A 25,759-nucleotide genomic window follows, 5' to 3' on the forward strand; every position below is an offset into this window, starting at 1 on the left:
CAGCGGGGTTGGTAAACCACTGCGTTCTTTAAGATTGTCACCAAGGCGAATGAGATCTACGCACTGTGCAGTATCCTTAAGTACTGGTGTCTGGATAACGTTAAGGAACTGCATGTGGGGCAATCTTATAGCTCACAGAGATCTTCGATGGTCGCTTCCGATGCAAGCGTACGTGCGTTATAAGTACAGATCGCCATCCTAGTCCTTTTCCGTTTCGGTAGCCTACATGACTCCTGCAACGCCGTCCCACCTGGCGCTACCGTACCAGGCTTTCCTCCGGAATCAAGAGACTCTTTTCTATTACTGTGTTTTGCATAAAATTTAAAAGCCCACGGGCAGGTTGCAAGCCTCTAGTCCCATGAGTTTCTGGGAGAATTTCCGTTCTCCCGGAGTGGACATGTGGAGCTTATTTGTTGGAGGCGTTGCACGTTAGACATTTTATTTGGTAAATAACTCCGATGTCCGTGCAATCACCGGCCTTACCGAACGGACAAACCACGCAACATTCTGACACGCATTGTCTATCGTAAAATCTATTGCGAACTAACTGTCGCTTGATGCTGTCGTTCGGGATGTTCACCAACACAACATCTTGCAGCTGTGCTCGCGAAAGAGTACGGTGTATAGCAGCAGTTAAGGAGTCAGAGATGGAGGGGATGCACAAAGGAATTCTACCCTCCCGTATTCTATCCCCTGTGCACATTGCTGTTGCTGTCTTGACCATATTTCGGATAACTGCCTTTTTTATGCCATTAGGATGAGCTGACTTTGCGTTTATCAGAATGTTTTTCGAGCTTTCCTTGCGATACCATTTTACGCTTGCAATGCCATTGTTTGGTTTTATTGGAGCATTCAAATAAGGCAGCCAACCATCTTTTGGTTGTTCTCGAGTGAGTTTTATGTACTGCAATCGTTCTTTCCAAATTCTAAAACATTCGTCCATTTCGGATTGCGTTGATGTTATAATGAGAACTTCTTTATATTCAAAGTATTTTGTAAAAAGTAACCAAAGGATTAAACGAGTCTGTTGCATTCGAGTGCTTATTGCATAAGACATTACTGCAATTATAAATGTAAATCTAGGAAATAATATTTGTGATTAGAAGTATTAGTTTTCTCCAAATTTAAAGGGTTCCCATAACCATAATTTAATATACAAGTAGTAACTTCCAGTTTTGTATAGTGGATTACATATGTATAATGTACATGTTATCGTAAAGTTTGTAGTCAGCACTTTAAAATTTTATTTGTCTAAACACCGTTCGTAAATTTTGTTTAAAAACCGTAAAAATCATAAAATGGTGCTGTAAGAAAAGAACGGTTAGATTTATACAAAGATTACGGAACTACAAGGAAAAAACTGAACCCTCCGATACTTGCTTCTTTACCGCTGCAGTGCTTTTCGATGGGTTTCGATGATTTGAATGTTTAATCAACCCTTCTTCATAGATTTCGTTCGCGTAGGTCTCTTGCTGTATCGGTAGCACTAGTGCCCGCGTTATAGCGACAGAAGCACTTGTTGTTGTTTAGTTATTACGGCCTGCAGTTCCGTTATTTTTTTTTCTAAAGTCTGCCCATTTATTTCTTGATTTCCTTTATTTCCACCAAAAAGCCGAAAAACAGAAGCAATTTTAAACTGCTAAATCCAAGGCCTAGGATGACGTGTTACTTACCATATAAAGTTTGTTTTTTTCAATAGTGTCAAATCTTCTCTGAACGAAGGAGAAAGAACTTATTCACCAACCTGATAGTATGCAATCCATGTTTATGAAAAAATTGAAATTTGTGAGAGATTTTTGCTACTATTTCTGATTCTCTATAAAGAAAGTGTTTTCTAAAACGCTCGAAAAAGAAAACTATCGAAAAGGTTGTCTAACTCATAGATATTCACATCACGAGACTTGCGATCGTCTTAAAAAGCTCGCAAAACTTGGTTACTTGACGGTAATGCTTCAAGAATAAGAAGGATTGAGTAGAAAGATACAATGAGATTACCGGCACCATTATCGATCTGAAATAGGATCAAAGAATCACACGACGTAGAAGCAAGCATGTTTTATGACGGAATGACGAGCGATTTCAACTAAACGAGACACATTAAACGAAACTTGCAGGCGTACCTTTTTAAAAGGATAATGCAAAACTACTTAGTACTGCCCCTTATTTGCTGCTTCTGAACTGAAAACGACCAATACAGAGTCGTATACGAACCATCGTAACAGATCATTACTAGCAGTAGTATGTTAAACTGACATAGACATACAATCTGTCCAAATGACATTCTCAGTCTGTTCAGGTTCGATTTTCCCTCTGATCTCTCCATGCTAACATCAATATCATCTCTATCAGTAAAATGATCAGCAAAAATCTGCCGACAAATGTCCGGCTGGGCGATTGTTTGGTATTGGGTGGTATCCAATTGTTCACAGCTCTGGTCCAACTATTTCCGTAATCTATCGTAATAGCTTTTACTGTGAACTGTTCGAACCAACATCTTTAGTCATTAGTTGTGCATTCAAACAACTTTCCCTATTTGTTCAGGGAACTGACATTGGTTGAGAATTAGCATAATAGTAGATTCATTTCGTGTATGTCTATGTGTGAAAAATCAAAGGCTTGTGACATACATGGAAGTAAACACGCAAGAATATTCTACATTTGACATTGAAGCGAGCTATGTATAAATGTACAATTTTAACTTAAAGTGTCAATAAAGCCATCAACCCCCCCTCAAAGAAGAGTGGGATCACTTTTTGGGTTTGGAAACTGTGAAAAATATGGCGGGTTCGCAAGCATCAAAAATTATTGCAAGGAAGACACTGCGAATTGATTTTAACTAATTTACTGGAAATCAATTTCAAGCCCCTAAGTTTGTAATTCCAGAGCGGCTACGGGCCTTCATCAGGCGACAATGCAAATCAACAGTGTACGCCATCAACTAGCACAACCGATATCAGAGGTATGTCCTGATATAATTCGAACTAGAAAGAAGAGAAAGAAGAAGAAAGAAATAAGAAAGAAAGAATAGAAAGAAATATAAATAAAACACTCTACATTATTAGGTTACTCAAGTTCGCAAACAATTTGTTTATTATTACCAAATTTTCACTCTAGCTCCCATATAACGTAGACTTGTACACTGTTGGCTTCGCAAAAACGATCCATTCTCAACTGTTGGAAAATGCATTTGAGGATTGGCCATAAAAAGTGTGAGCAAGAAAACATTTTCCATTCATTTTTTCCATTCCCAGCTGATCGCAATAAAGGGCCGAATCCCATGGATACCGATGATTTTTTTAAACTTCGTGGAGGTCCAGGAATCGACAATGTCACACTCGATCCAGTTGTTAATATTCACGAAATGATATTCCGTCCACTCGATAGACTAGTAAGTGTAGTTTGATGTCATTTCAAAATAATAGTTGCATTTTACATTTGCATCAAATTTCATTTTCCATGTTTTCAATGCACCATTTGACTTCGATCATATTACATATCATATGACAGTTCTGAATAACACTGTTCATCCAATTGCTTTTGCTATCAAAGGTAATTTGCTTGAAATTACTAAGTGTAAATGAGTCCAGGTAACATCCTATTAAGACATCTATCACACCTTAATACAGGGAACTGCATTCCTCGTGTGATTGCGTATCCTCCATGTGGTATACTCAAGAGCAAGCAAAAGATTCCAATTGCTGTAACAATGAGGGTGAGGCTTTCTGGGTTCTTCAAAATGTCATTCGATGATCAGCAACATTGGACACCCAAACATCGGAAATTGTGAAGCACTTGAGTATAACTACCCTCGCTTTTCTCTCTCTCTCTCACTAGAAATCCTTCGCTTTTGGCGAGTTCTTACACTATAAACGCGGAGCTCTTTTAAAATGTGAAAATGGAGCACATGAGGGCAATTCTTTGCCCGAGTTTCAGCTTTTTTCTCCTTCGCATGTGTGTAATTCCTGCAAAATGATCAACAGCGAAGTAGACTCGCCTTGATAACGATATCCAACAGAGTTGTGTGGATGTTTCATGTCCTCTCACATTTATAATCCCAACTTTCAGAAGTTTGACCACCGAACGATAGGAGAAAAAGACCGCATCGTCTATGAATGGGTACTACTCAAAAAGATGGAGGAAAAATTTCGACCAGAGTTGCTCAAAGTGGGTGAACTGACTAGATATTCCATAAAAATTCGTATATAATTTATTAAATGAATAAAACAAGTCAATAAAAGCTAAAAAGAAACTTTCAGTCAAATGGAATTGTCCGTCGCAAGAACATTCTGGTCCAATACAATGGATAGCCTATTAGTTCTCATGTTACACATAATTTTCGACTAAATTTTTTTCTCGCAGCTCTTCGATGACAACACACAAAAGCCGTGATGTTTTAATTCAAGCACTTGTAACTACACATCATAATCGCACTGTAGCTTTCGTGATGATTACTGCCGGGCCGCATTAGAAGAAGAAACGCATGCGTGGATGTGCAATACGATAATCGTTAAATCGTTTTCGTGTATCTATTAGTGTGCCTGTGAGGTTTTTAGATAGAACCTTCATTAACCTAAGTTTTCCTATTTGTCCCAACAGCAAAAATCCCTTAAGTCCACACAATTAATGATAATAATAATAATAATAATAATAATAATCATGATCATCATGATATATAATAACGGGCTTATTCTGTCACTTGTGTGTGTCTGTGTGTGTGAGTGAGTGTGTGTCTGTGCATCACTCGCGAAATTCGAACGAAGCGCGACGGATCCACCGGCGTCGAGTTGGTGCGCCGTCGTCGTAGAGCGTAAAATGGGATGGGACGGGTAACACGGCGTCGGATTGGTGCACCGGCACCAGACAGCTATAAAATGGGGTGCGAGGGGTCCCACATTGTCAGATCGGCGTGCAATAACTTTGAGTGGATGTCGCGAAAGATAAAGGCAACCGTTTCATATCCATGTCCACTGCATGCTTTGCATTGCACCTCTATGGCTTCTCCTCGTATCAATTTCCTTGCACGTTTGCCTCAAGTTGGTAGCATGCCTTCTCCAGAAAGTGGAAACACCCACAGAAACGATTGCTTAATAGGTACCCAACAGTTTACATGATCTGATGTGGAACTTATCTCTATCAGTACGATGATGTTCACGTCATTTTATGTTAAGACATCATTCTGTAATAACTGTAGGGGGGAATCAGGACGAACACCCATACTTCGAGTAATGCTTTCAAATTGTACCTATATTATAGTGGTATCGAAGGAGTGTTTTAAGTTGATGGTTCCTTCTCTCTAAATGCAGAACTGACACGTTTAGAAAGAAATTAGCGTAATCTTTCGCCTTAATTTGTAATAAAAAATGAAGAAGACGTTATTAGAAAAATAGAAATCTAATTTTACAGAAAGTGCCACTATAAATTTTTGTTGATCAGTGAAGAGGAGCGAAGTGAACACTACAGAAAGTCTGAAGTCCCGGTTTGGCCGGACATTCAGACTGGTAATGGTAATAATGGCGTCCCTGCTTTTTTGCAGTTCTGAGAGGATTAGAAGGAAGCTGATTGGAATAATCTCACGACTGGCTCCCTGATATTGCGTGCGTAAATCAAGTGTTTTTTCGTCACTAGTGATCCTGCACAGAACTACCTTCGATGGTGCACTGGGCTACAAATGTCTAAAAAGGTTTTGGAATTGACCTAAGAGAATGTAGCAATTGAATAAACGCAACTGAATAACAGAATAAACGTGAGATTGGACCGTGTAGAAGTTTTCTCGAGCAGAAATCAGGACTGTTATTGATCCTTATTCGGGCTGACGTTTCATTTCGTCGTCGCCTTCTTCAGAGCCTGTAAAATCAACACACGTGCAACCCATCACTCAGTTGCTCTGTCCTCTCACAAGATCTCATTTAACAAACGGACTACTCTCTGGCAGTATCAGAGAAGCAGACCAGTATACCGATAGTATACCAGTGGTTGTTAGACTTGTTGGTGTGCCACTAATAAGTAATAACAATGTCAACTGTATCTGAAATCGTAAATTGAAACCTGCAGAGGTTTTGGAACGGTGTCATTTCGTTGGTAGTTATGATGCACTCTTCTCTTGGATTCGTGACAGGGCTCTTGGCTGCTATATGAAACGCCTCCAATGTTTTTCTCGCCAGAACGTTTGGTTCGCATGTCAAGATCGTTACCGTTACTTTGAAAGGGTAGTCATGACACTCTGCGGTGGGTGCCTGAAGGTGTTGATGGTTTTGATTTTACGAGGACATCTAAGTGCTCATTGCTTCGATTACATAGTGCTGTTCCTGTTTCGCCAATATACTCACCTCCACAAAATTGACATTTGATAATGTAAATGGCTCCTGAGACTAAGCAATCACCTTGTTTTCCATTTGGACAGATGACACAATTTGGCGTCTCAGAAAGCCTCTCATACGCACGATTGCGAATTATTTGTTTTTTCAAGTTCGCAAGTGGTATGTCCACCACTCTGACTGAGTTTTGCAGGCCAGCCTTACGTGAGCTTGCTCGCACCTCTGCTTATTTTATCTGAAATAAAAGGGAGGAAGAAGGGGATCTTTGTTGTCAGTACTTTGCTGTGGCACCGGCGCCGGCGCTCTGATATATGGTCCCGTCTAGAATGGCAAACCTTTTCTGGGTATTCATTGGAATGAACAATGAGGTTAGCCATGTTTATGAGGGCAATGCGTTCTTGAGTCTCAGATGAAACTGTAGTAGCTGCTCCAAACATATTTTTAATAATTGATTTTTTTGTTCTCTAGGGATTTTTTTCTTAAATGTTGTATATTTCGCTTAAATTGTCGCGTAAAATCAAGACCATCAACACCTTTAGGCACCCATCGCAGACAATGTTTTTGTCCATTGTCAATGACAAACTTTTTCAAAGTAACAGTGATGATCTTGACACGCGAACCAAATGTTCTGGCGAGAAAAACGTTAGAGGCGTTTTATATAGCAGCCAAGCGCCCTGTCACGAATCCAAGAGAAGAGTGCATCACAATTACCAACGAAATGACACCCTTCCAGAACCTCAGCAAGTTTCAATTTACGAGGTCAGATACAGTTGGCATTGTTATTACTTATTAGTGGCACACCAACAAGTCTATCAACACTGCTAGTGAGTAGTAAGTTTGCTAAATAGGATCTTGTGAGAGGACAGAGCAACTGAGTGATCGATTGCACGTGTCTTGATTTTTACAAGTTCTGAAGAAGGCGACAACGCCGAAACATTAGCCCGAACAAGGATCAGTAACAGTCTTGGTTTCTGGTCGAGAAAACTTCTACACGGTTCAACCATACAATGCCAAGATTCAATGAAGGTCGAACCTGGTACTTACTAAACGTGAGATTATTTCAGGCAACCTCTTTTTAGGCCTTTGAAGGCGGCAGAAAGAAAAGGAAACGTCAGGCTAGCAAAAGTTTTATCCAAAAACCTTGTAGCACACTTATGGAAAACAGTACGATAATTGAAGTACTTAAAAGGGAAGGAGAAAGGGAATTGATAGAATTGATGCTGGCTTCCGACAAGGTCCTTAACTACAAGGCACTGCGAACACATCACGTAACTGTTGTAATAAATGTTTTATCTCTCAATTGCGTGATCACCATACGAAACGATCCGTGAATCAACTCTCTGATTGCCAAGGAGCTGCGCTATGAAAATGACCCATAGAAGATGAAGTAGATGTTTAGTTTATGAGGACGGCTAAAGAATAGGAACACAAAATTTGAAAAAAAGCACGAGTGACACTAGCCAACCGGACGATGGTTGACACACGAAATAAGCGCCTAAAGGTTAGTGTATGTGGATGATAAAGTGCTCAAAATGGAAAGGATCAATAAAAAGTTGATGAACCAGACGCAGTTCGGTTTCAGAACGGACAACAACCAGACAAACAGCAATACTAGACTTCTGCAGCAAATGTGCAGTTTAGATGGAATGTCTAGATTTTCCTGATTTGTGTCACACCTTTGTGACTTCGCGCTGGCTGGAATCAGTTTCGGAATTGGCTCAGGTAGGAGATCAAGACAGTCGGGCGCATTAACTATGCAATTTAGAAATTAATTAAGGAAGGTCACTGTTCAACGTGAACAAGTGTAATACTGCATGGCGAAAACTAAAATATTTTAATCCTTTCTTGTTGCACCTTGTAGGATTTTGCCTTACAACTGTTACGAAGAATAAAAGAATATTGATGGCACATGAAAGATATTTCTAGACTGATGGTTCAAAACAATCGATTATACGACATATACTGTATGCACTTATTCTGTTGGATTCCATTTTATATTTTCTGTGTGTAGAAGAAAGAACTTATAGGTCAATAGTGTGCAGAGTGGGTTCATTGTACTATAATACATTCGTGCAACTTTTTGCAAAACAATTTCCCTAACGAGCACGTAGTTATTTTTGACTTTTATGAGGTTTCAGCGCTGAAACTCAGATATCCTCTGTTCTCAATATTTTCTGGAAAGGTACTTTTATCACCATAGAACTCTCATTAAGAGTCTATTTTCTCTCTCTCTCTTCCTCTCTCCGATGAAGCCAAACAACAAATTGGTGACCATTGCAATAGACGCTTTCGATAGAATTCCTCTCTTTTGCCCTTTGTTCCATGCATGGAAAGATGAATACACTGGAATTGTCATTTCAATGAGTTCTGCGTCTGTGCGACGAAAATCTAGGATAAGTTCACTATTTTGCTGCTGTCTAACTGGTTGCATTGTTGTTTAACGAGTTTGGCGGATGGCAAAGAAGCCAACGCAAGCGAGTACGAACTCTCCGGGGGCACTACAGCCAGCGACGGGTGATCACATCAGAATAAACACTAGTATCGGTTGCCGGATGTTGTAGATACCTCTGTACGTTCATCTCGCCAGGAAAATTAAAATTCGGTCTCATGTCTGCTAAAGAAAGCAACTATTTCATGCAAATGAAGGTCTTTTTTGATTTCGTTATTTTATTAAACGATCCTTTATATCTCATCTGAGCCAGTGCACATTTCTCTGGGTTTAGTGAACAACTGAAATACATCGCGCAGAACAATGCCAATGAATGGCTCTTTTTCTACGATTTTTGTCCCTATGACTTTTATTTCATCTCTTTTCAAACGTATGCATGTTAATTCCTCTGCACTCGTTTTACATCGGGTAATAGGTTGCTTGTTTAATCTCGGATGAAGTGAAAAAACGGTTAGATTCCATAACAAACATTTAATTCATCAGTGGAACATCTTATGCTTCAGTGAGAATGAAAAAAAAAACAACAAGCAATAAGCTCGTTATGAAGCAGTTTGATTTTTCGTTCTGTAGTGCTTCTGTTCTTTTTCAGTTCTTCAGCCTGTACTTTACCGATTTTTTTCTGGCATGTGAATTGTTTGCTATCTTAACTATTTTGAAAATAACAATGAGCAGAAAAAGAGGTGGCTGATTTATCGCTTCAGAGTTAACAAGTGTGAGAGTGCAAAACTTAAGTTAAAAACGCAGTGAAAAGTGACGCATTTGAATTTTTCGTCGCTCAGGGAAAGGGTTAGATAAGTATTTTTGTAGAAGGCAGCTTAAAAAGAAGGTCGTAAGTAGATAAGAGATTTAAAATTGGCAAAACAAGTTAAGAGCAAAATATAAAAACATCAGTAATGAAATCAACAAGCAAAGCAGTATGGAAATAGAAACGAGTAGAGCAATAAATCAGATTGGTACCGAGAAACGAAAATCATCAATTCATCTTGGAAAGGGTAAAGGACAACAGATTCTCTAAAGTATGACATATCCGTTGCAATTCTCAATTTTCTTCGGGATTCTCGAAGTACGCGGAAGGCAGTATTTGAATTTGATTAAAAATGTGTTGAAGTGGTATCTAAGTGGCTTGACTATGCAATACATGACAATACATGCATATATACTACCTAGTAGCTGTCCGAGAATGGAAAAGATTGAAAGGATTTCTTACAGATCTTGTGAATTCTTCGTTATAGGTAGAAGCTATAGCTGCCCTACAGCTATGAAGCTGGGTATCCAAAAGTAGAGCGGCCTCATTGTTTTGCTTGTACATAAAAATTTGTTGTGAAATAACAACAACAATACATTTATTTGCTAACTTCTTTAACTGCTCACATATTTATTGCATTTATCGCACTCGTGTGCTTACAACACGTTTGAGCTTTTCAAAGTTTTCTGCTTCTTAGTTTATGGTTCTTCAAATCCTTCCATGAGTTTATCAACTATTGTTCTTCTTCCTTCAATCCCCATTTAGTACATTTAGCGCCCAGAGCTCTTAGTGCTGGTGAAGAGCCTATTCCTTAATTGTTCATTGTTCCTTATTTGATCCTCTGTGAAGTATGTGTGTAGTGTGGCGTTTTTTTTTTCCTTCTGCTCAATTCACTCCCGTTTCCTCATTGAGCATTCCCGCCTTCCAGAATCTGCTCTCGCCGCTTCCTCTATACTATTTGCCTATCTTCGGATGTTTATGCTGTTGCTGTTTCTTCGGCAATGTCTCCGTGATTTCTTTAAAAGATGTTTTTGAAAGGTACTCTGAAACTTTCATCTTTTCCTAAGTTCTGAATATTAAAGTTTAACTACATGAAGGGAACAACGTTGTCCACTTTAACAGTGTTACGTTGAGAAGGAATCCTCTCAATAAGATAAGTTCTCGCCAGGTCGTGAAGTGTTTCAACGAATATCAAAATGGTTGGTGAAGCACAAAGATCACATTCACAAGTATCAGGATGATAGTCATCTGAATTTTAACGGAACTCGTGCAGCTGTACTGAATTTGTGTTTGAGATATTCAAGGGCGCAAATTCTTCTTTTTTTTCCTTTTTGGAAAAAAATTAGTCATTGGAAGTTCCAATTCACTTTACAAGCAAGCTTTAGTACTGGAATTTCCAGTTCTTCAGGATTCAAGACTTAAACCTATGCAGTCTCACTTTCTAGAGTCATATTCACTTCATTTCGACGCAGTTTAAAATTTGAGAAAAAAAAACTCCTAAGAGAAGTCATGACACCAGTAATTACTGCAAGCAATTCTCAAGTAGCGAGCGATTGGTGAAGAAAAAGGTCTCCGGTTGAGTGGAACTGGCAGCATGCATTCTACATTCAATTAGCCTGGTATAGAGGAAGGTTGAAAATAGGAATCCTATGAAAGCGTACCTTTATATTATTTAGAACGTGTGATTGCAGCCATTTAATTGTGTACCGTAATCTTTTTAAATAAAAAATAACTTTACTAACCTTGAAAGAGACCTGACTGTCATCAGTTTTCTTAAAATCCAGCGACGTATCTCATGTTATGGTTAGTTGAAGCGATTAGAATTCCAAGAGAATTCATGTAATTTTCATCAAAGGCCACTTGTCTGCGTTTTTTTCCAACTCTCCTTTCTTTAATCTTCTTCTCCGAAGAAATGAACATTCCTGAATGTCGCATACCTCTCAAAAGAGTTAATTTCTAAGCAAGCAGTTTCTCAAAACTTCTAAAAAGCTTGGATTCCTGGTTTTCTAATCTGAATTGGTTCGGAAACCACATCATCACGTCTCTATCTATGACTCTTCCGCTGTTGCTGCCGGCGGCATTTAACACATCGTTGATGAGCGGATTAGGCAGGGATTCGCTGCGCTCCGAACCACATTAGATCAAGTTTCGGAGAGTGTCGCTAATTGCGTGCATGATATTAATCCTCAAACACATAGACACACTCCTGAAGAAAGTGCAATCTAGAAATCTGGTAGAAGTAGTTTTTCTTTGCCCTTTTTCCTTCATTCTGTTTTTTTAAAGATGAAGTTGACATTTCTGTACAGAAAAACTTGGCCATCCGGAAGCATGAATAGTAAGCCATCAGCTCTTGCAGTAAGTTCACTGTCTTCTCCGTAAAACATATATTTTACTCTATTGCGTTGCCTGCTTTTAAGAGCTTAGATAGTTGTTAGAGAACTGCAGTGTACCGGGGTGGTCCCACCACGATTCTCCCCTCACAGCCAAACGTAGGTGAACTCTACTGCGTTGTTGTTTTTGCGGGTATTGTGGAGTCAGTCTAAAAGGGGTGAATGAAAACACTTTTGCTATTTGAGTCAAGAAGACTTCTTGAAGAGACGAGGTCAAGCATGAGTGAACAAATTGGGGTTGGAGAAGTTCGGACGCAACCCATGGAAAATTATATGTGGACGACTTGTTTCCTCGCGTCTAACTCTCTCGTTAGTATGCATATGGTATCGGGCAGCATCACCAGAACCCTACGTTGTTCAAATTTCCTTGATTTTTGCTCTGTTGTAAGAGATTTAAGGCTGGAAGAGTTTGTACACTGGTGGATGTTTGTAGCAGCTCGTTGCTTTCATCTGAACATCAGTGAAATTTTAACGTCTCAGAGAACTGTACACTATTAAGTGATTCTTGATACAAATGTCATCAGATTAGCTCATAAATCGAAGTTTTTTTCCTCGCTGAACTTCCAACACTTCCTTCCTCAAGTCATGGCGCTAACCGGGATGGAATTTTTGATAAATTCCTAACACATTTTAGTCACACTCGATATTTGTGTTACTTCTTTTAGATATAAAAAGCGACAATTATCTTTATCGAAACAATTTTCTGGGATGCGTTGTTCCACTTCAACTGAGCTCTAGTTGAAAAGTTTTTGAATTTGTTCTATTTTATTTTTTTATATGCGTAAGATTTTTGCCTTTGTAAACATAGAACTTCAAAAGGTTTGGCGTTAGCGAACAAACACTTGTAGTAGATCAAATTTTTGAAGACGTATCAATCAAGTTTTCACTCTAAGTGTTTTCTTGTTAGGTACTTGTCTGTTGCTTTCGTTCTTTTCTAGATGGTGGACCTTACGCTCACGTTCTATCCTCACTTCGGCATCAAATCTGCACCCTGAAATGAACTATGCACGAATCGCTGCTAAATACACAACATATTTTCTCCTTGTAAATGAATGTTTACAAATACTTGAATTTGGCTTCTTAAAGGTGTTAAATGTTCTTTATCTCAGTTAATTAAAAGTAGGTAAGCTGAGTGAAGTGTCACGTTTCATTCCGTCTTCGCAGTGTTTAGTAGTGCCTCCGGAGTTAATTAGAATAAAAAAAGGTGCTCAGGTCTTTGCTGCCAGTTCAAGGCGTATGATAGTTCCTCTGGTTGTCTTTCTTGATTCGTACGCAAAAGAAATTTTGGATGCTGAATTAAATAACAGTTTGTGCGGCTCTGGTACAGTTCTTTTTTCTTCCAATCCTTTCGGTGTTGAATAATTTTTTGTTTGGTCTTCGAATGGTTAAGGAATCGTCAGTAATTTTGATTGGAGTAGAATTGTTGGCATGGATGTTTGAATTTTTTCTTTTTCTCTTTTGAATGCGTCAAAAATTATACTTTTCACTCGCCATTTCTCGGCTATCCAACTGCTCGGCCGTTCAAAGTCAATACTAAGAAGTTTGAAGTTCTCGAAGAGCGTTGAACCGTCGGTCTTTCAGTGACAATTCTGTTAACAACTTCAGCCAGAGGTTTACACGATGTAGTGACACATCGTAGTGTCGTCGCTAGTTCTCGGACGAAATCGTGCTGCGATTAAATGCTCGATTAATGCTATTACTAAACGTTTCCCTGTTTGGTATCCAATGATTAGAATATTTCACCGTACCTTCCTTCTGTGGTCTACGGCTTGATGTTGTTCCAAGGAAGAACCCATAATCCGACTAAGATTCAAATCACAAATGAGTTTTATTAAGAAACAACGAGCATAAGCTAAATGAATAGTACAGAAGGTACTTATTGAGTGAAGGGACTCTGAACAGACTTAGTCAGCTCCAAACTTAGGCTTAGGGAAGATTAAAGCCTTTATATCCTTCCTTCAAAAAATGTCAAATTTGTGCACTACTAATGCATTGAGAACCCTTGGTAAGCTTCTCTTTCAGGACGATCTCTTCCACATTGTTTTTGATTTTGCTTTCCGATCAACAGTATTTCCAGTTGATAAGATACTTACAAAAACTGTATCTGGCCTCCTGCAAGCCTTGCAACTCTGAGTCGATAGGGCCAAATTAAGAACTTATGGAGTTACATGCAGTTACTGAGGTTGTACCCACCAGATATGGTAACTGCATAATCGTTGAATTCCTGTCCTCTCTATATTCCCTCGATTTCCACATATTTGAACATTAACCTAATCTTTTGTGCTTCCCGTAAATCAGCCCCTGGTACGATCTCGAGATCGACGAGATTAGAATGATGCTGGATTCAAAGGCTCAGACCTTCATCTTGTTGGTATTTGAAATTTTGAAATACTGCTTGACTGTGACTGATCTCTTCCTTGCCACATACTTAAAATAATACTTAGGCTTTTTTACCCCGTCGTTCCACCTTTTTCTGATCTTTCTTGATATGTAAATGTAATTCTCGTCGTGGTTGTAATTGTAATTGTGGTTGTAATTGATCCATGGCTGGTTCTTTTTCATGACCTGCGAGTGTTTTCTCGTTAAATTGTTTTGTACTGAGTGCTTCGACCATTCTTTGTTTATTTCAACACAATTTTTTAGAATTAACTAAGTACAAAACCCAGATTGTGTGCCTTTTCTTTTTTAGATAGGTACTCTTGAAATTTTATTCTTTTCCAAAGATCAAGCTATACCCCAATGATCTTGGAAAGAATACTGATTTGGCCTCTAGCCTGTAGGTAGAACATCGCCCGCTGCGATATGAATAAAACTGACCCTATTTTGATGAAATCACATCGCTGCTATTACAGGACTTCCGCTTTTTTTATATCCACTTAACTTCGCCTGCGTCTACCCGCAGTTTTCGTACTATTAGTACTCACACTCTGTACCCTGTCTACATCACAACATCTACGAGCCAGGATGCGTTTGATCAACTATAAGTAATAAATGTGCCGCATGTATATGTCTAGTTTTCTGGTTGAAATCTTTTTGCATTGATGGAATTTTGGAAATTTTCTGGACTTCCAGTCATCGAACTGTCCAGTTTTCATGCTATTGTTTCCCATGGACTATCTCAAGTATCTGTCTTTTCTACACTGTTCTTAACAGATTTTTCTATACGCCTGTTTCAGCGCCGCGTGATGTTTTCCGTAAAACATTAAAGCTAGATGTTTTGAGAAAATCGCAGCTTAAAAGCGTTTAAGCGTGTTTCACGGTCCGAATGACCTGTTGTTAACAGTATGGGCTGCATCAGAAACACCAAATAAAAATGGTGTATTTTGTTAGCGGCTCCCGATGCAAAGCTTGTAATTAGTTTTTATGGCTCTTCGACTCGACAGACGATGTTGTTGATCCGTATTTGCGGACTACGAAAAGCTATTGACAACTGTAGTTTGTGTTACTGCCAACTTCTTGAGTTCCTTTTCTTTTTCATTCTCTTTCTTTCTTGTTGAAGCCTTCAAGCCAGATATTTAATCTTTTGATTGAGCTGATATTGTATGTCAAAGTCGGGAATTTTCTTGTCTCGCCTGGAAAATCAATATAGTTTCAACAAATCTTTTGGTTTGTTGTACTATACATTTTTCCTTCTTTTCCTTGTTTTCGGGTATGCTTTACTAACAACCTTAATTTTAATGGCAAGTTCTTGTCATTTGGCAGTGTTCTTTTCTTGTTCGCGAAATAAAGCTAACTTTTTCGAGCAAAGTGAAATAACGAAGGAAGAGACAAACAGTCTTTTTCATTTAGACAAATCGTGCTTTAGTTTCCTCTTCTGCGATAAGAATTAAAACTTTCACAATTTTTTCTTAGATTTTTCTCCTCGTAAAAGTCCACGAATAAGTTGCAGAAGTTCATCAGAAAAGCTTTTTTTCTCTACAGTAGAATTTAGCTCATGGTATAATAGCTCCTTGTTCATGAGATGCGGTACTTTTTTTACTCCACTTTGAGATCCTTGGCGTGCTAATGTGCTAATGTGGTTGAAAAAATTGCTAATTTATGTAAATTTTGAATTAACTGAAAGAGACCTAATGAACCTATAATGGAAATCTCTTTTTTTAAATGAATAATTCACTTTTTTTAGTATGCACCATGATCATACTTGTAGTAAAGTATCGTATGAAGGAATATTTTTTTAAAAAAGCTACTCTAAACTGGTTTTTATCAGTGAAACAGTTTTCCTTTCCTCATCACCATGTTAACCGCCAAGATACAGTTGATTATGACAAGTCGCTTTTTTTGTCCTAGCAGGGCTTTTTATCTGGACTTCCAGTAAATACATGGTGTTTTGGTTGATGTGTATCTCATGTTGGACTTCTTATCTGTACCTCCGATAAATATGTGCTCTTTTGGTCCATTCATATCTCATCCATCACGTAATGCTATTCCAGTAATTGTATCGTCCACCCTTTCATGTTGCGCTTAGGTAGGCAGCGATGCATGACGATGCTTCTGTTTTTAGACTGAACTGGACTTTTTTTCAGAATAAGAATGCTCTTACTCGTTTTAAAGTGAGAGGGGTCAGTTTTGAACTAGTCCCGATCCGCTGAGCACTTGTTCGCATCATCACTTAAGAACTTCAGAATTCTCTTTCCTTAGATAAAGTAGGACATTTGAACGTTTTCAGCGACAAATTTAAGCTTCGAATTTCGAAGAAATGTTATATGGATTCAAATATGCATTGGGAATTAATGTGAACACATATAAGGAGAACATCAGGGTATGTTTTTAAATGATAAAATTGACGAAAACAGAAGTGCAATACTAGTTACATATTTCCTCGTTTTTTTTTTGTCGATGATGCTATCTTTAAGGTTCGTTAGATAGTTGTTCAGCAAGAGTGCGCGGGTAAATCTCCTTTGATATTTGGATTAGTATACGACGAGCATCGTCGTAAGTGAGCTATGATGTGTAGTCATCGTTCTCCTCCGGCTAGGGTCAATTTTATCCAGCCTTAACAATATAATCCTATCATTATGCCTATTTCAAAATAAACTTTTCTTTTTTCGTTTTGAAATCGATCCTTCATTTCAGCAAACTCATATAAAATGAGGAATATATTGAATTATTCTGAGCGGCCAGTTTTCCAGTTATTTCTTTGTAGTTTTTATTGAAATCTTCTACTATTTAAATCAAAGTGTTCAGTTCCATGAAGAGTAGGTTTTCGAATCGAAATTAAGATTTCGGCGCAAAACCATTGTAAATTCGCACTTATTTGGAGAATTTTTGGTCGTCTTCTGCATCCTAAATGGTTCACGGTCTTTTTTTGTCACTCACGATCCTTTTCCATAGCTTCTGAATGTGTATTTCATTTGAAAATGTGTTCTTCATCTCGCATAACTTTGCGCTAATTGCACGTGATCAAAGGGTCAATAAAAATTTCGAGGTGATCATATTTTGATCTCTTCTGGAAAAGTCTTTGAAGAAGCAGAAACTCGTTATAGGTCATTATCATTTGTCTGAGATTTCCCTCCCTGTATCCAACCTTCTATTAGATTAAATAAAATCATTTATATCTACGTACGTATGTACTCGGATTCCTTTATAAATCTACTACGAATAAGAATTCCATAATTATTCCTCAAACTGTTCAGCAAGTCTTTGCATTTGAAACCCATCATGAAACTATATACATTTTCCTTTTACTCTTTTTTTTTATCTCAAACTCCTTCATTTTTCCCCTTTTCTTCTCCTCTATTAGTGCTTTGTACAATGTATGTACCCTAGATGTCCACCACAGTAGAACTCCGGTAATATGCACTGCCTTAAATTTCAATGCACAAATCATGAAAGAATCTTGAGAAATCATTTAGAACTTTTTCCTCTGGAACCTTTTTTTTAAAATATGCATAGATTTGCATAGATATCAATTCGTAGTTTCAATTTTTATTAAATGGAATATTAAATTAAATTATTATTATCATTAATTATTATAATTAATTAAATTATCATTATTTTTTTAACGTACAGAAAATTAATAGTCCTCTCCTTCATAGCCTCGTAAGCATGCTTTTCTTACGAAAAGAAAATAATGGATGCAGCTTAACGAATGATTTTTCCGTATTTTCTTTTAGAGAAGATTTTCAAACTTGAGATTGAATTTTTCCCCAGATCTTAAAGAGAGCTGAGCTAGAGTTTAACAACTCTAGAAACGGACCAAATTAATTTGCTGTTTTGTTTGCAAGGAATCCTTCTATCAGCGTCTCGATCTCTTTGATAGATCTTTGTTTCCTTCTTTCCGTTTTGTTTTCCTAGTAGGCACACTCTTTCTGTTCATTTCTGATAGAAACTCAGAAATACTCAAAAAAGGCATCAGAAAAGTTTTTAAATCTCATAATTTCCTTTTATTGATATAATATTGGACTGTGGTTAGAGGCTCCGCAACACGTATGTAACTCTTTGGTTTACACTTCACATCCTTTCTCTTTCATTATTCCTTCTGTCTTTGCGTTTTCTTCACTTTCTTTCTACTTGCACATCCGCAAAATGTAATAAAATATAAAACATGCAGCATATAGAGTTTGATCAATTTTGCTGTACTCTACTTCCCCTCCTTGAAAAAAATCCTTAAACGTAGTCCTTCAGGTTTACCACGTTGCTCATTAGATCGGCGAGCAAGTAGGTGGCTCACAAGAATTATTTGAACGCGAAATGCCATGCACCTAACTACCATCGATGGCGATGAAGATCTACGTATTCACAATATTTCCATACTTCCATCCGATCAATGCGCGACCGATGACCAAAGGGTATCAGTTTTGGTTTCGGTTTCCTCCTGCTCTTTTGAGTTTATTTGAGAAGACGCAGCTCATTCACTTGAAAACATGAACGCTTGGCGAACTCGTCCGGGTGATATTGGAGATATTTCTGATTTTAGGCGGCAAAATGTTGTTGCGGTGATGGATTCTTCTTCGATTTCCCAAGGAAACGCTGTGAGGTCAGTTGAATTTTGTAATGAGATTCCCTCTAATATGATGTTCTATTAGTACTCTATCTAGGTAACGGAATTGTATCGTAATTAATGGTTCAGTTCCTATTACATGAGGCTCTAACTCATTTATCCGAGAATCTTTACCATCAATCGCGCTGCAACTTCTGAGAGATCGGCATTTTGTAGAGGTCTATACGCGTCCAGACATAAAAGAATTATTTAGACGGTGGTGGGAATATTGGTGTTTTCTGAATTTTTTTCTTAAATTGGTGCACTTGTAAGCAATGTATTCGTTGAGAACTCGACGGCAGATTACTTATGCAGAAATTTCCGTAGACACGTATTTATATGCATATATTAAGGAAATCTTTGCATTTGGATTTGCAATCGACAGTTAGTGATGAAAAAGAACAGTAGAAAGGAAAAGAGAAGGAACTTAAACAAGCATTCCCAATATTGCTCCCTTATAAAGCTTTTGGACTAGCCCAGTAGGATCGTTGGTTCGAAACCGCTCTACTGCGAACCAAGCCTTTCGTCTCTTCCGGGCGATGAATTCGTGCCATACTTGTCTGGGAGGATAAAAACGCTGACTTGACGCATCCGCTAGCCCGATCCCAAATCATTGTTATAGGCTAGGCACGCATTCTTAAACTTCTAATGAGTCTGAATTGAAGTGACCGCGGTGTCGCATCCCCAACGGATTGATCAACGCCAGACACTTCATCCTTTATCCATTATGAAATTCTTTTAAAAATTGATTACTCCACTTTTTAAAGGTCTCGCTCAACGTTGGATTCATGTTCGGGCGACTAAACAACGGATGGTCACACATGATCGTATACGGTTTTGCCTATCCCATGCTCTTACTAACATTAATCGCACCACTTTGTGCTGTTATGCTAGGCATGGGAAAACGTGAAAAACGTGAAGGTGACAGACGATTTGTGAGTTTTTCTATGGAAATTTCAATCTTCGCGAACTTTTTATGTGAGCTTTTTTCAGCCCAATCCCCTTTATCAGATGATATGGTTACTTTCGTTTTGTGGTTGGGTAAGTGTGCTCGCGCCATTGCCGTTTACCGTTTGGTATTATATCATTGGAGAAGGGACGAGGTATGAGATTTTTCGTTGTTTTTTTTTCAAATTTCAGAAATGAAACTATGGGTTGATTGAAGTAGTGAACGTTAGCGTATGCATTCAGTTATTTTTTTTTTGATTACGCAAGATTCACTACGAAGAAACGTAACACCTATGGAAATATAGTCCATGTAATATGACCTAAATCGTTAGGAACAAGAATATACGCCTTTAGCATTTTTTTCCATCGTCACGTGTACTGCACGCGATCGCAACGCAGCAGGAAGACGGCGCCGTATTTTAGTTTTTAGCATATTTTTATGTTTTGCGATACTGTAACTACTCAATCAGCTCAGAGCTTTTGTCTTAAGGTCGCTCAATCAGTCTGTGGTAATGTGCCATGTTTTTCGTACAACTATGGAAGCAATTCCGCACACCGTTGACACAATGATGACGTTATTCAGTGTTTTGTTAGCGGCAGCCAGGTGATAACGTTTTGTAGATGTCAACCGTTGGGAAAAGAACTCCATTCTAATAGGTTTCTGACGCAATATCATCGGAATACCCTGAAGCTACGGACGGTTGAACGATTCTCAAGAGCAATCTGGCTAATTATATTTATTTGCATTGCTATTGGATTATTAAGATTTTTCGAACATGATACAACCGTCTATCAATTTTGCATGGGTAAGGTTTGATTCCTTCTTCAGAACTATTCTTCAAAAAATACAAGTACGCCTTTGCAGTGTATGTGAAATGTGAGCTGCAAAATTACTGTAAATATGAATTACAGATACAGAACCAACGCCTCGATGGGCTAGTCGATGTATGGTTCGCGATGGTGCTTTAATGAGTGTCCTTACTAGATCGTTTTGGAAGGTAAGTGGACTTAACCATCTCCATTTCTTTTTTCTTTTTTTCTTTGATTTTCAACGTAATTGTTGATTAGTATTGGTAGTGGGTGGTAGATCAGGATATCTCATCCATGACGTCGCATTATTGCGAATCATAAAACGGAAATGACTGCTGAAACTACTACTGCCACTACTTCTGCTTAATTATTATTTTTATTGGAATTTCCAGTGATTTCGCAGAAAAACTCGGGAATCCTGACATTGTTTGGATATATAAACGTTTCGTTTCGTATTTAAGGTGTTTCTTCCGCTATCTGATTTTGTTGTACAGTTTTTGATACCTGGCTGCCTGCTTGCACTGCTTCACGTTGGATTCATTCGTGAACCAGAAATCGATATGGGATCTATGACGAGACAGTAGGCTATTCTTTAGGGGTTTCACAGGAATCTGATCGATAAAACTAATTTTACAGCAATCGATTTGGAAGAACACCACGAGATCAGACACGAATCCTCATAACAACTGTTACTATTGCATTTCTTGTTGTTCAAGTGCCGACTGCTTTTATTACTACGTTGAGCCTCACTATAAATCATTTTCAAAATAATAATGCGCGTAAGTTCTTAACCTATATGCTTTGGTACTCGTGTTGACGCAAGCGACCGCGACGCGGCGGCTCCGATTCACTCACCCTGGCACGCACCCTTGCTTTTCAAGTTCAAGAACGAGTGTCGGAACTGCACTGGTCACCTCAAATACCAAAGCTCCTACCATATGTGTACATGCATCTTTTTTTAGGGCACCAAGCCTAACAAAAAAATTGTTATTACTGTAATTTTAGTGATGATACTTGCCTTGGTGACTGGCCATCTACAACCATTTCTTTCAATTATAACTATTGCCGCTAACTCTGCTGCTTTATTGACTGCTTACTACGTTATTGTTAAGGTTAGTAGAATTGTTTAATATTTCAATCATTTTCCCAAATGACTTCTTAAAGGATGACGACGAGGATGTTGGTGATTCACATAATTCCATATCGGATACGGAAGGACCGCATGAGATGCTGTTACGTCAGCAACGAGAACGGCGTAACACAAGGCAAGTATGGAGAAGTATACGAAGGTGGGGCCGCGTGCTGCCAATGTAGAGTAGCATGCGGCAACTGATGCAGTGCAGACCCCTTAGTTCAGCTTTATTTTACACCGGGCTAGTAATTTTCAGAGAATATCGCAATTTTGAAGTGTTTTTTTTGGAAGCTTCTGCGCTTGCTTTGAAGAATGGTGTGAGAGACAGTACTGATTGCAGATTGTTCTGGTCTTTTTTTTTGTTTTTTTTAAACATTCTTCTATACGCTTATCCTATGCCGCTCCTGTAAAGAAAATTGGAAGCACTGGTCTGAAGGCTTCTACTCTCCATATAAGGAATGCTACAGATTGCATACAGTTCGCATACAGTGGCTTCTTTGCTACCGAAGACAACTGAAGCTCGTTGTCTTTCTTTAAAAAATTGATCAGATGCTCAGAATCAACAAATCTACGGCCTAAAACTTTGGCTTAAATCGTATCGTCCGTTCAATCGCAATTTTTTTATACGTCTCCTGAACTGTTTAGGAAGTCATCGAGATTATCCGGCAGACGTCTCAGCAGGTAACGTAGATCAATTGGATTACTACAACATCCTAGCTTTGCATGTCTCCGTGCATTCCTAAAGAAATATGTAATTGCATGATATCTGAGCAGTGAAGAAATGCTCAACATTTTAGGATAAGGATAGCATATGAAATACTCGTAAGAGTAGAATTTGAATAAAATTTTGCACTCGAAAAAACCTTGCGCAGCTAATGTGTTTAGACTTTCAAGGACCTATCTCAGCGTTAGCCATTCGTTCGACACTGGATCATTACGCTCGTTTTCAAGAAAAGGATCCGAAATCCCCGATGATATTTTATGATTTCTTTCCGGTCTATTTGTGTTAAGCTTATTTTTTGTATTGTTGTCAAGAATTTCAAGACGAAAAGATACGATGAAATACGTTTTTCCTGAACAAACAAAATATAGGATATCGTTACAGCGTATTCTTCCATACTCTTCCATTCTACAGTGCGTTTTCAAAAACTCATAATTAATATTCACATTCTGAGTTGCCTTATGTTTTTCTGCGCTCTCAGAGACTGATCCTTGATCTCTTTGATCGATCTCTCTTTTTAAAGCTGATCTCTGGAACTGCTTGTGGCTTGCTCATGACTTCTTGTTTCGCATTGTGCACAATTTCTACGTGTGCCTGCATGCACTCAGTTAACTACACTTTTCTCAAACTAACGTTCAAACGATAAAATGCCTATAATAAATTCACAGTTCTGTACTTTGGTGCGTACTGGTTTTGATCAGAGAGCACTTTTGTGTTTGACTAAATGAGTGAAATAAAAAGTATTATTTCCAACTGTGCATCAAGATCTTTCTTTTTTTTTCTTCCCTTACCACACTTTTCAATCTTTTCAAACTGCTTCAATTGCAAAGAGAAAACACCTTAAACGTCGTTCATTATGCATTCATTCGAAAAAAAAAGTTCATAAAAGTCGTTGTAAGATTACAATTATAAGATTACAATTATTCCCAAATCATTGCACTAAATCATTGTGCAACATTACGATGTAAACTATTGTGCGTAGTTTCCCACAAGGTTTGCAAGTGCATGAAATATTTGTCCCCATCTTCCATGTGGTTTTCCACACTAATTTTCGTCTGATTTCGACTCCACAGGAAGCAATTCAGCAGTATCGTGACGTTGATGAATAAGATGCGATAAGAATCAATCTTTAAAATCAGTCGATTATCAAATAGATTTGCACAAGCTCTGTAATGTGAAAAGTAAAACTGCACCTACCAAGTCTGGAAAGCTATTAAGAAAATCAAGATTAGCCTCAGGATTTTTAGCTTTAGCTGCTACCATCCAAGCGTATGCACCTGTTATTGCCAGGCTCGAAAGCAATTCATTAAATGAAATAAATGTATATACAGATGCCGTACGACCATTCTCTTTGTCTTGATATCTGAAAAAAGTCTAACAAGCAAAGAGATAATGCGAGGTAGAAAGTCATTACTAAACCCTCAGTTTTACCTAATAAACTGATCTTGCGACTGAATTCAGTGATGATCCTAAATTTAATGGCGGCTCCCTCTCGAGAAAAGAAGTAAAAAAGACAAAAAAAAAAAGGAAAAAGGAGGTCAAAACGGTAATTAACCATCACATTTTCAAAAAAAAACTTTATTTATAGAACTAGTGGATGTTATTACAAGATACTGAGGAAACATTGTTCCAAATCAATATTGTTCTGAAGTGGAAGAACTTCGAAAATTTCGGTAACTCTGGGAGGTTATTTCATTTCTCTGTTTTTTTTTTCATTGTAACGTCTTTCTCCTATGATTTATCCACTTTATAATTAATTTTTTGTTGCTTTCTTAGTGCTTGGAAAATGAGAGAGCTGAGCAGAGTGAGTTTCGAGACCCCTAAAAGACGTGGGCTCCTGTTTTTTTAGATCTTTTAAGTGGGTTGTCAGATGAAAAAAATGCTGCGCTTGGATACAATTTGTTTTCGAGTATAAACTATTTTGATCACATTTGCGTTATTACATCATACCTGTATTGAATTTGGTGACTGGACGTGAGGAATAGTGGGGTAGTATCAAGGCCCTCGAATAGTTGGGCGGGACAGCAGATGGGACCATGACAACGCGACGGTATGAGTCTAAAGGAGTTGAGTCGTCATTTGGTGGCTAGCCCAGCGGAAGCTCCTCCGGATCTGGGCAGCCGTGATTGGATCGCACCCGCCGATCCCTGCTGCTCTTTTTCAGAGCAGACCTCGGAGACAACAAAGCACAAAATGAACGCTTGAACGTTTAGTACATGTAGACAAAAGCTTTTCCCATTCTTATCGATTTGCTGACAGAAAACACGTGTGAAGATGTTGTTATTCTCATTAGTGAGAACGGTAGTGTTAGACATTTCTTTGTATTTCGCATAATATTAGAAAAAATTTTTACATTCTGTAACAAAAGGCAAAAAGTTTCACGTGAGTAAACTGAAACCGAAGCAAAGTAAAAGACCAGGCGAACCATGTTAAAGGCGCAATGAAGATGAAAAGTTGAGAGGAGAGGCTCTATAATAAAGGAATAGACACTGGAAAACTTCATCACCAATGTTGTGATGCGAACTCATACACTTTCTATCCGATTTGGGAGAAATTATTGCTCACTAATAATCTCAGCGATATACCTACGTGTGTTTTCCTACAGCGTAAGATCATTCATGAGATTTGTGCTTAGATTCTGCGTACGGCTTCAGTCCTCGCAACGGAGGCTTCGCCGTGCATTCTTCTTATTGCACTTTACGTTTTGTAAGCCCGACTAGTGTGTATGGAGCCCCCGAGGGTATTCTCGTTGCGTTATCACAGTTTTCGGAGTTGTTATCTTTCTTGTGACAATCGAACATCTAGGTGCTATTCTTTTTGGTCGCCCATGTTTCACTCGTAAGAGTAATAAATCACTGTAGTCATCTATTAGGAGGTGTAGTATAATGTAGGTGTGGATGTAGTATGTGTAACGTTTTCCGACATATATTCGCACAGTATGATGCCACAATAATAAGCCACCGTCTTTGTGCCAAATAAAACAAGGAGGACTCTGCAAGGGCACAGGTTGAGCTAAAAAGGTGCGGCGCCCATGCGAGTCGAGAGAGGTTAGGCAGACATCTTATTTGTTAATCCGGTGCAAGCTTCTTTAGATCCGAACTGTAGCGTGACTGAGGTCAAGCCACCGATGCTGGCGGCTTTCAGGAGTGGATCCGGGGCACACCGGAATCATATATTCGGAAGTTCATAACATTTGAAAATCGTTTCAAAGACATTATTAATGAAAAAACGCAAGAATTTCCACTGCTCACTGAAAAAGTAGCTCTTGGAT

General features: G+C 38.4%; 3 protein-coding genes across 6 annotated transcripts in view; 2 read left to right on the top strand and 1 right to left on the bottom strand.

Moving 5' to 3' along the window:
- RB195_002776 (uncharacterized protein) overlaps nt 1-4,307 on the top strand; it is a gene marked incomplete at both ends in the record, with an annotated part of 30,795 nt that extends 26,488 nt beyond the window's left edge. Inside the window, 6 exons of one of the 3 annotated variants that reach the window (XM_064200178.1) lie at nt 2,884-2,959; nt 3,252-3,346; nt 3,423-3,549; nt 3,627-3,712; nt 4,066-4,164; nt 4,257-4,307. In XM_064200178.1, coding sequence (XP_064056062.1) covers nt 2,884-2,959; nt 3,252-3,346; nt 3,423-3,549; nt 3,627-3,712; nt 4,066-4,164; nt 4,257-4,307 — 534 coding nt within the window. The other 2 variants (XM_064200180.1, XM_064200179.1) reach the window with 2 other exon arrangements.
- A 14,286-nt stretch (nt 4,308-18,593) lies between these two features.
- RB195_002779 (uncharacterized protein) lies at nt 18,594-22,752 on the top strand (the record flags this gene model as incomplete). Of its 2 annotated transcripts, none has more annotated exons than XM_064200183.1 (12): nt 18,594-18,686; nt 18,815-18,874; nt 19,645-19,812; nt 19,871-19,980; nt 20,316-20,429; nt 20,483-20,631; nt 20,738-20,823; nt 21,097-21,215; nt 21,272-21,414; nt 21,641-21,747; nt 21,800-21,900; nt 22,653-22,752. In XM_064200183.1, 12 exons carry the CDS (start codon nt 18,594-18,596, stop codon nt 22,750-22,752), a joined length of 1,350 nt encoding a protein of 449 aa, XP_064056064.1. The 2 variants fall into 2 exon arrangements, with proteins under 2 accessions (XP_064056064.1, XP_064056065.1); XM_064200184.1 differs by having other exon boundaries at nt 22,662-22,752.
- A 680-nt stretch (nt 22,753-23,432) lies between these two features.
- On the bottom strand, nt 23,433-23,751 carry RB195_002780 (uncharacterized protein; the record flags this gene model as incomplete). Its single annotated transcript, XM_064200185.1, has 2 exons — nt 23,433-23,615; nt 23,686-23,751. 2 exons carry the CDS (start codon nt 23,749-23,751, stop codon nt 23,433-23,435), a joined length of 249 nt encoding a protein of 82 aa, XP_064056066.1.
- Between the last annotated feature and the right edge of the window lie 2,008 nt (nt 23,752-25,759).

Source organism: Necator americanus, chromosome IV (genome assembly GCF_031761385.1).
Source record: "Necator americanus strain Aroian chromosome IV, whole genome shotgun sequence".
NCBI classification, from domain to species: domain Eukaryota; kingdom Metazoa; phylum Nematoda; class Chromadorea; order Rhabditida; family Ancylostomatidae; genus Necator; species Necator americanus.